Source organism: Musa acuminata, chromosome BXJ1-10, assembly GCF_036884655.1.
Source record: "Musa acuminata AAA Group cultivar baxijiao chromosome BXJ1-10, Cavendish_Baxijiao_AAA, whole genome shotgun sequence".
Taxonomy (NCBI): Eukaryota; Viridiplantae; Streptophyta; class Magnoliopsida; order Zingiberales; family Musaceae; genus Musa; species Musa acuminata.
This window is the reverse complement of record NC_088336.1, coordinates 28,738,178-28,748,961: the sequence shown is the minus strand read 5'-3', so window position 1 is coordinate 28,748,961 and position 10,784 is coordinate 28,738,178. Positions and strand designations below refer to the sequence as shown.

Below are 10,784 nucleotides of genomic sequence, written 5' to 3'. Positions count from 1 at the left end.
GCGCTGCGGGACCTTCGAATCATAACATTCCATTTCAAAAAAGAAAAATCACAACGTTCAATCATCTCAATTCCTTCATTCGTCATCATCATCATTATTGTTATCATCATCATCATCATCATTATTCTCTTTCGGCCCATCATCTTTTCGCCTGCAATCACCATCCGATGGACTATTGGAAATAGAAGAGCTCATCTTCTGCATTCATTCATTGTACGAATGATCTCCAGCGTCTATGAAAATAATTAAAAGCTGCAGCGGGAGGGACTCAAAGAATAAGCAAGAAGGAAAGGAAAGGCGCCTTGACTCCATTAAAACCGAGCTCTCGGAACTCCCATCCGGCCGCTGTGCTCCGTGCTTCCCAAGGCTACCGCTTTTTCCTTTTTTTTTTTTAATGTTTTGCTTCCCAGAGGAAACGCCACACGAGAGAGAGAGAGAGAGAGTGTGTGTGTGTGTGTCAGTCGGAAACTTTCAAAGTTTGAAGAGATTGGAGTGACCGAGGAGGATGTTTCTCGCCACCCAAGCGATTTCCTTGAGCCTAGAGCACTGTCAGCATCAGCAGGATTAGCAGATCTTTTTCCCTTATCATCGCAATCTCTTGTCCCGCCCCGTTGTCATCTCACGGTCGACGAACTGCGTGGTGCTGGAACCGAGATTTTGTAGCCGCTGGTAACTGCGAAGCGGAAGTGGAGATCCTCGGGGATTTCTCGTGGATATTTTTTTCTTATCCCTCGTAGATTTTTCATATTTTTCGTATGTTTTAGATAGTTGAGTTTTCGGTTCAAAGAATCAGTCGGCTCGTAGCCTCATTCTATCATTTTTATCTATAGAGAGAAAAAAAAAAGTAGAAGGAAGAGAGGGAGCTCTGGAAGTACTCGATCAAAGTACTTCTCGAGCATTTTTAACGCGGTAAGCAGAGTCGTATTGATGTGAATCAGCATTAGAAGAGAAAAAGGCGACATCTTTCTTGAGGATGGAGCGATCTTTCTGAGTTGATGCGCTTCCACCACAAAAAAGAACAAAAAAAACGTAGGGGAAAGGTGGGGGTTGGGGAAGAAGCGAGAAAACGGAGGGTTCACATCAAGAACATTAAAAGATCGAGAAAGTCCCTCGTCTCCAAAGCCAAAAAGCCTTCCTTTAAAGCAGAGCGAGGCAGGAAGGAAAGGGGTGCAATAAAATGTCTCATAAGGAAGCCAACCGAGGACGCTTTAGAACCAAGACAGGTAAGTAGCATAAATCTTCCCTAAACTAGTCCAAAAGGGTCGGTGTATGCAACAATAGCATCCCTTCCTCTAATATTTTCTCTCAAATGTCGGAATTTACTGGGCACCCCCTTTGCTCTCGATCAGGGTAGGCGTTTCCACGCTGTTGCTATCCACTGAACGCCTCCCTTTTCAATCCGAAGCTTGCGTTTTGAGAGACCGGCATACTCTAATGCCGAAGGTCTCGAACAAGTGGCCGAGGCCGAGCCAGTCCTCGCTCCAGAGGCGGGTGCTGCGTCATCCGGGACGGATATGGGTGCTCCTGATTCTCGGATCCCTTACGTTAAATCTGGTCATGATAGCCCTACTCGCCTCGCTATATGAGGGCGAGGGAACTCCCGGTTGCAAGGCAGAGAGGAGCATCCTTGTTGCGGAGGAGAAGAAGTCGGTCGTGGCGGCGCCGCAGCAGCAGTCAACAGCGGAGGAGCTGGTGTCGGCGGAGGAGATTAGCGTGAGCTCCACATCCGGAAAGCGCCCTGCCTCGAAGGATGCCATCATTAATCTCGACCAGTGAGTGATTTCGCAGACTTTTCTTACATAGTTTGATTTTATTAGATGAATGCAGTGGGTCAGAAAATGAGAACAGAAAATTGTTCTCCAGCGCACCGCTGTGTCGGCCTTTTTGCCGCGGGCTTCTTTAATAAAAAGGAAGACGACGATGACGAAAGTTCCCTTTTCATTTTATACTTTAATCCTGTGAAATATGTGATTGTTGGCATTGTCCGATCGCGTTAGCATTTGATTGCATTTCTTTTCCGGTTTTGTTCTTTTTATCATCATCTTCTTTCTGGTTAGGTCACAGTGGTGCTTCTTACGGTTGAAAAGCAGTTATTGCTGAGGGCCACAGGAGTTACCATTTTCAAGTCCATCGTTTTACTATTCCCTGATCTCTTTCGAGTCCAAAGATTGTGTTTGCAATATTCTTACCACATGCCTTGGGACTTTTTGTGAGAATCTTAATCCAGAAATGGGAGTGGGAGTGAAATCAGAACTGAAACTTGTTATCTTGCTTCAACTTTGACTTGCACAAGTGTTGCTTCCCACTACTTTAACACTGTTTTACGGTGAACCAATGACCCAGTGGGGATCCAACCATGTTCGAGTCCTTCTGGAAGGAGATGGGAGAGCACGGGGACATCATCATCCCTGGGTGGCAGGCCATGAGCTACTTCTCCGATGTTACCAACTTGTGCTGGTTCTTGGAGCCCGAGTTTGCCCATGAAGTACGGCGCCTCCATAACCTCGTCGGCAATGCTGTAGCTGATGGCCACTTTATCATCGTTGGGACTGGTTCCACTCAACTCTTTCAGGCTGCTCTATATGCTTTATCTCCCCCAGATGCGCCCGAGCCAATGAGCGTCGTTTCTGCAGTTCCATACTATTCGGTGAGTTCCACTACATGCAACGCATATGCCTAAGTCTAGATGTTCCTAGATTTACTAAGACTTTCTGGGGTCATTTTAAATACCGCCATGAGGATCGTGATAGTTCCTTTAGTTAGTGGGCAGTGGCTCTATCAAATAATTCCCAGTAAACTAATCATATAAGCTTATTATATAGGCATCAGGATAGCAGTCCTGGGTCCTAAACACACATAGTTTTTGTGTAATGTAACCTTCTAAACACTTCTCTTTGCTTCCAGACTTCCTTGTATATTTTTATCTGCATGTGTTTTTAATTGAGAAATGTATATAGAAACTTCTTTTAACTGGTGTTTTTCGTGTTCAGTCTCCCATCTCTTCTACTAACTGTGGTAGTACTTCAGTTTTATATTGCAATGTTCTAAAGTTTCTCATGTTTCAACAAGGGAAGTCAAGGTGCCAGGGTGCTTGCCTAGGCGCACGAACAAGGCGAGGCTCAAGCACCTCAGTTTGGGTTTGGGCAAACGCCTTTAATTGGGCACGACCCATGCATGCACTTGAGCCCAAATGTCGGGTGCTTGTATCATATGATAGTCCCCCTCTCTTTCTCTTGTTCCTCCTCCCTCCTACCCGCCCGATTGATAGTCCCCATATCCTTTCCTCTTATTGACCTCTCCCTATTTCTCCTCATACGTCATACCCCGACCCCTTCCCTCCTTATCCTCCTCGATAGCTACCTTGCTTCTCTCTCTACCCCTTGCTTCTTCCCCACATGAATCATCTACAAGAAACTCCAAACAGGATCCAATGTAATATTTATGTCTTGTGGGAAAATAACTAGAGATGACATATCAAAACAACATCAAGCAGAGAACTTCAAAAATGCAGATATGCAGAAATAAAAAGTGTGAAACTCGCTAGATGCATATATGAATGAGAAGAAGTTCTAAAAGACTGAATTACATGGTTACCAAAATATCATGATATTGAGAATTTAGGAGATGATGCTGAAAAGGTTGTTGTTGTCAAGAAATCAAAATTACATAAAATCCAATGGATTTGTACAGATTGCAAGAACCCGAAAAAGCCATGTAAAGTATAAAAGAGCAAAGCAAATAAGTATAAATGATGTATGTGACAAAGAAGCAAGGGTTATAACAATTCAATAATTGCTTTCTTCTTCTGTTAACTATTAAGGATGTATTCTTTTCAATGCGGCACGTTTAAACAACTTTAAATATATGATCAAAGCTATTGGAAGATATAAATTGAATATTCAAAGTTATCATGAATTAAAAGTTTCATTATTGTAAAAGAGTTTGATTACACAAAATTGTTTGATGAAGTATAATAAGGATGTTAAAATAAACATGAATTTTCTGTTATGTTGGATGCATGGGCTGATAGGAGACAAAAAGGTATTAACTTTTGAACAATTGTTTATTAGGAACCATGTTTGTAAAATCAACTGCTATATCTTCTTTTATGAAATCGAATATTTGAATTACTTACCAATTTGTAGAGTAGATTGGAGAGCAAAATATAACAGACAATGAAAGATGTCTTAAGTGGTATAATTTTTGCTTTAAGTGTTTTAATTATGTTATCTTTATATATTTAAACATAATTTTTTTTCCTTTTTCTAAGGTAAATTACTTTAGGAAAGAAAGGTTACATTTATATTGGACTCCATGTACCATATCTTGGTGTTACATCAAAGGACATTGGAAAGATTCCAAATGCAAGAAGACCTCTAATTTTTGGTATTGCCTTTATATATTGCAGCATTGAATATGATGCAATAATTTACAAATAAGAAGGGATTAGTGAAATATAGTGTCACTCATTTTGCCACTATATTTTTTGATATTGTAAAATATTTATATGTAAAAGTGTAATCTTATTACCTCGGAGAGGTGGGAGATAAACAAATGAGCAAAAGATATTGAAGGCAAAAGAGTAAGTGATATAATGTTGATACAATCTTTTGGAATTATATGGTTTATATGCATTAAAAGTAATGGACCGTCTTGGTAGAGTTCTTCAACTTATGGATAACAAGAAAAAGCTTGCAATGACAGGCACACACATATGTGATTATGGATAGAGAGAAAGAAACAATATAAAAATCTTTTATAGGAAATAAGGAAAGATTTCTTTGTAATTACATGTAGCATGACAATATGTACATTACCTAAACATGAATCTTCTTATCCATTACATGTAGCATGACAATATGTACACACCTAAACATGAATTTCTTTTATAAAAACTCATATATTGAGTTTGATGTAGAAGTTACATACAAGGTATATCAATGTGTATTACAAGATTGGTACTTAACATTGAAGTTCAAGATAATACAACCAATGAATTATCTTTGTATAATCATGCTAAGTGTCTTTTTGGAATTCCAATAACAATTCAATCAAGAGCTACTAAGTTTTTGAATATTTAAGCATCATGTAAATATTAAATTATATTATTGTTAATTATTAAATATAAATCTGTAGTTGAGTGGTGGAGGCTATCTTGAAATTCTCGAAGATGAACAAACTTATTCTAGTGAAGATGAACAAGATCTTGAGGGATATAAATCAGCTTTGAGGAAGATGATGACAAGAGTGAGGATGTTGAGGATGATGAGCTGGCTAATCATCGACTTTCTTGAGCAAAATTCTTAGACTTTTAATATTAATCTTTTTTTTTTTTGTTATTTATGTTGTTAGATTTGGATAATGCAGTGTTTTGGTACTTTAAAGGAATGTGATTTGATGTTTTAGTGGTTATATTTGAAATATTACATAATATTAAACTCATGTATCGTCTCATTTTTATTTTGGTGATCATATTTCTCTTTAATTATTTTTTTTTTATTTTGATATTCGCAATCGTCTTGCAGTGCTCTTGCGAGCACCTAGCAGCTCAGGCACCTTTGACTATTGGATTTGGAGATCATTTGATTCTCAAACTCGATGGATTTCTTCTTTGTTAGGCTGATAGCTTGGCTATCTTGGAATGATTTCTACTAGATACTCATTTCTCTTCCAAATAATGCAGCAATTATACTCCAATAGATCTGATGAAATAGGGTACTAGTAATATGTCATGCACGAAACTTGCATAGATTAAAATAGGTTGTTTTCATTTTCCTGTTTCGATCAAGTTCATAAGTAATTAATAGGAGAATTTATATGTTGACTATACTTTACCAAATAATTGCAGTCATATCCAGCAGTCACGGATTACCTCCAGTCAGGGCTATACCGGTGGGCTGGGGATGCATCCATGTTCGATGGTGATGCTTACATAGAGTTGGTTTGCTCCCCGAATAATCCTGATGGCTCCATTAGGGAAGCAGTCCTGAAGTCTAGGAACGGAAAGACAATCCATGACCTAGCTTACTACTGGCCTCAGTACACTCCAATCACTGATGCGGCAGACCATGATATTATGCTGTTTACTGTGTCAAAGAGCACTGGTCATGCTGGGACTCGACTCGGGTAGACATCTTTCCCCTGTTTTTTCTTTCGTATAACATGTTGATCCTAATAATCTAGTTATGGTGACAAAAATTGTAAGCATAAATGAGCAGGTGGGCTCTAGTAAAAGACAAGAATGTTGCGAAGAGGATGATCAAGTTTATAGAGCTAAATACCATTGGGGTGTCAAAGGACTCACAGCTCCGTGCATCAAAGATCCTTAAAGCAGTCTCAGATGGTTATGAGCTTCCAGTCTCTCAGAACAACCACAGGTTGTTTGATTTTGGTCGACAGCTTCTGTCGATCAGGTGGCAGAAGTTGCAAGAAGCAGTGAAGGCGTCTGACATCTTTAGTCTACCTGATTTCCCATTGGCCCTCTGCAAGTTCACTGGGGAGAAGACTGGAACCTACCCTGGTATGCTACTTATGTACCAGAAAATGCATATTTTCCTTCCAAAATTTGAATCTAAAGATATGTTTGCTATCACAATTAAATCGATATAAACTAGAAGGGGGCTAGTGGAACATCTGTGAAACCAATTTGTTGCTTACTATTCCTATGAATTCAAGAACAACAAATCTGGCCTTCATAATGTATCTGAAGAAGATACAGAGCTCTCCTAGCAGTGCCAGCATACAATGTTAGATAGAGGCTCTACATCTTTGTCCAAGGTGAAAATTGCAGTCATTAGTATTCACTACAAAAAGATAGGGAGTCATTCCAAGTGTATATCTTAATGTTTTTGTCAAATCCCAACAAAGCTTTTGCGTGGATGATACCCATAACGCTTAACGCAACATCTTTGTTGTGTGTTGTATAGCTTTTGCGTGGCTCAAATGTGAAAAGGAGGAAGTCGAAGACTGTGAAGGCTTCTTAAGGAAGCACAACATACTTACTCGGAGCGGCAGGCATTTCGGTGTGGAACCAAAGTACGTGCGGATAAGCATGTTGGATCGCGATGAGACGTTCCACCTCTTCATCGAACGACTTTCAATGCTCCATCATTGAGTGTCCTAGTCTATCCCACTGCAGTTTTTGATAGTGGATTGTAAGTATATGCTGGCGCCCATAGCTGTTTCATCCTTTGGTTTTTTTTTTTCAGTTTATATATATATATATATATATATATATATATATATATATATATATATATATTTCTTTGCCTTTAGGTCTCTTGTCTTTGTATAAGATGATGATTTCTACTTTTTTTTTTGTATTATCCCAGTGTTCCTCTTATTTTCTTTTCTTTTTTTCCCCCATTTTCACTACCTTTTAAATAGTTGTTTTGTTGCACTTTTATTGTCAAGTGAAAGGGAGGTCGAACATTTGGCTAGTGATGTTTTCAGCGTGGTCGCAGGTGAACCAACCACTTAAGGTAACCTCAAGCACATAGCTTCTTAGTCGAACTGGTTCATCCTCTCACGAGGAATGGATTGTAAATTGAATTTGTAGATAAGATTCGATGATCGTCTTATTTGTCGCTTGATATATATGACCATTGACATTATCAGATCGAGTCACGTTTGGCTCCATCTGCCACAAGATTTCGAGCAGCCCTACATTTAGTTCATTTTTTTGCCTACATGAGCTATATAAATAAAGGGCGTTTTTAGGTTTCTTGAGTTCTATTGATATATGAGCACTTTTTTTTTTCTTTTTTACTAATTGATTTCCTCACAGAGAACCATAAGAAAGATACTTGTGGATGGATATTGATTGATAATTAGTAAAATATTTCCTTCATATGCAAACTAGAGTTATATTTTCTTTTTACTAATTGTTTTCATGGAGATTGCAACATCTCAATTTAGATCTATATCTAAAGTAAACTAGAACTTAGATTTTACAAAGGTTAGTTATTTCATTAGGTTAGGTCATAATTATTTGAAATATTATGATGTAGTGAGAGATTCAAATAAGAGAGGAGTATCTCTGAATTATTTGAATTGGGTTAGATAATACTAGTAGAGTCATCATTGGATTGGAATGTGAGAGGTAGCAATGTGCATTTGTTATTCCAAATAGTATCTGACGTGCCTCAGTACGAAAGGCTATGTTGTTTCTCTTCTCCAGAAACAACATAGGGGGACAGTTGCAGGAGATTGCTCTGTGATGGACGTCACCTCCCTCTCCTTCTGACATAGCCACAAGGACATCTCTCTTTCTTCTCATTCTCACCTTTCATTGATCTCTTGCTCACTAGTAGACAGGACTGCAATAGGATAGATATTATTCATGCATCCTCATGTCATGTAAAATCATGTAGGCTCCATGTACGCAACTTTACACGGAAATAGTAAAATCAGTGACATTTGACCCAAAAAAAGAAAAACATAATGACATATATTTGCATATACTAATGGTTATCAAACACAAAAGAGAGTACGTGAAAGATATGACCTTAAATTGTATTTCTTTATCTTATTTTTATTTTAAAATTTTAACACCTATTTAGCGATGATTATCATAATCTCGATTCAATCATATAATAATTCTTTATCATTTGTTTGGCATAGCAAGATATCATGCATCATTATCATCTTGAAATCTTCAAAAAATTTAAGATTAGTATTATCTTATAAGACAGCCACATAGGTGAGTCCATATGTATTCGTTAATCACTAGGATCATCCTTAAGGATTATTATTTTAGATTGAATAACGAGTGAAAGAAAGGAGATAGATAGATAGTCAATTAACAAAGGAAATTAAGATTGTTATACTTCTCCCAAGCAACACTTTCTTTTCCTTATTGAAAATAAAATCAATTAATAAGTATTTTCTCATCCGAATCATTGAAGTAGGAGACTAAAAAACGAGGAAATTTTTTTATTCTCTTTCCTCCTAATCTATATAAATAGGAGATAAATAGGAGAGGGATAGATAATGTATTCAAATTAAAACTTCTTCAATAATTATTCTTATCTTCTATTATTTTCATCGATCACCTAATTACCGTTAGTACCTTCTCTATAATACATGTACAAATGTCAGAAATAGCATTTAACAGACTCCAAAAATGTTTTTTCTTTTGAGCATCCGAATCTGCATTCTGAATACGATTCAACGATAATCTTTCTCATTCTGTCATTGATCATAGCCTGTAAATCATCTTTGATTATACCATCTTCGCAGTAGACTATGTTCTTTTTATTTATAGGTTTATTCATGGTCCTGTAAGAATAAAAAAATTAGATTACCATAGCATAACCTCAACCATCAACGCTTCCAGAACAGCACATAAAACATCCATCACAAACAGCACTTTCTTAAACATCGCTACATTCCGGCCGGATCGTGAAACAAGTGGATTCGCTTTGTTGACATTGGTTTCTGATTCGTGGTTATCCATCCCGGTTTAGCTTCATTTGACCAACTTCTCCAAAAGTAATCTGCCGGATGATGAAGTTTGGCTCTCATCTTGCCGGAAAGCTCAAGTTACACCACGCTTTACCAAGTGCCGCATCGTGCACGCGTAGTTCTGACGCGGCGGACGTAATCATAGTTCAATTTCCTGGGGATAAGGGAGCCCAATCCGTCGGCCGTCCTTTCTTTCTACGACAGTGATCGACGCATGATATAGAATAATAATAATAATGTAGTATTCTTTGATGGGATGATGGCGATCGGAAAATGAGAAGGAACCGCATGGTGTCTGGCCCCTTCACCCAGTGTAAAACTGATTGAAATGAGCAAGAACAATACTGGACGATGTGGGACACGGTAAAATTGACCGGCTCGTTGAACGATCCGTGAACTATATGTCTGCCAGGAGCTCTGCTTCGGACAACCCTTTTGGAAGTCAACAAAGCTGTGGCCTATCTGTCCGATCAACCCATCGGTGGTGATCGATTTCACCAACACATGCGACAGGACATTGATAATAGAAACACCAAGCGGAATTAGGGATGTGGAGCCGGCCCATGCAGTTGGTCGTTCCCGCTCCTGGTCGGTCGGTTGGCGGTGGAGAACCTAAGACGGCGACCACCAGTCTTGCTTAGCCTGTTTACGATCGGAGGAGCAGTGACGGACAAGTACAGATGGAGTCGTCGCCTGAGGGAGAGATTTCGTTCAGCTTGTGTTTCTGGTGCCTCAGAAGTTGCAGCTTCTGAGCTGTTTGTTTATTTTTCTTGTGTTGTTGGGTCAGATTTTTTTTCTTAGAGTACTTACACCTATTGGTCGCTTCTGGTTTGCCGACTGCTCGTTTGCTTCTGTGCGTGCGCGGGAGGATGGAAAAGAAAAAGGGAAGGAGAGCGATCGAGTCCGCCATGTACGCCTTCCTTAATGCTCACGAGACAGTGCATGCGTGTGTATTTTGAACAACATCGATCTGTCCGGAAGGTGGTTTGAAGGCAACAACAAAGTTTAAGCCCTTTCATCTCAGACCATATAGACGCGCACTGTTTCATGCGCTCACCGGTGGTTGGTGTCAAATGACATTTTCTCAGATAAAAGCTGCTTCTACAGTACGTCAACAGTTGGGGCGCTGTTGGTTATTGCTCTGAAGAAAAGGACTGCAATCATAAATCTACTTCTGTGACTCTTTAACATCTCCGCCTTCATGTTTTCATTATTTGCATGGCTTTGTTATATCTTTCTCACAGATGGCCCCTGATTTCTGCACCTAATGGTGATCGATCCTTCAACACAAAGCCAATTCAACCAAATAATAATTGATG

At 38.9% G+C, this 10,784-nt stretch overlaps 1 protein-coding gene across 2 annotated transcripts; it reads left to right on the top strand.

The window, feature by feature from the left end:
- Window positions 1-273: 273 nt before the first annotated feature.
- On the top strand, window positions 274-7,592 carry LOC135595990 (tryptophan aminotransferase-related protein 1-like). 2 transcript variants are annotated; one of them, XM_065087593.1, is made up of 7 exons: window positions 274-1,223; window positions 1,350-1,772; window positions 2,344-2,647; window positions 5,849-6,126; window positions 6,219-6,520; window positions 6,927-7,154; window positions 7,414-7,592. In XM_065087593.1, exons 2-6 carry the CDS (start codon window positions 1,435-1,437, stop codon window positions 7,112-7,114), a joined length of 1,410 nt encoding a protein of 469 aa, XP_064943665.1. In that variant the 5' UTR covers window positions 274-1,223; window positions 1,350-1,434; the 3' UTR covers window positions 7,115-7,154; window positions 7,414-7,592. The 2 variants fall into 2 exon arrangements, with proteins under 2 accessions (XP_064943665.1, XP_064943664.1); XM_065087592.1 differs by lacking the exon at window positions 7,414-7,592 and having other exon boundaries at window positions 6,927-7,342.
- The last annotated feature ends 3,192 nt before the right edge of the window (window positions 7,593-10,784 follow it).

Coding starts and splice junctions, on each gene's coding strand:
- LOC135595990 (XM_065087593.1), top strand. CDS start 1,435: ATGCCGAAGGTCTCGAACAAGTGGCCGAGGCCGAGCCAGTCCTCGCTC. Junction 1,773..2,343: donor GCCATCATTAATCTCGACCA/GTGAGTGATTTC, acceptor CCAATGACCCAG/TGGGGATCCAACCATGTTCG. Junction 6,127..6,218: donor CATGCTGGGACTCGACTCGG/GTAGACATCTTT, acceptor ATAAATGAGCAG/GTGGGCTCTAGTAAAAGACA.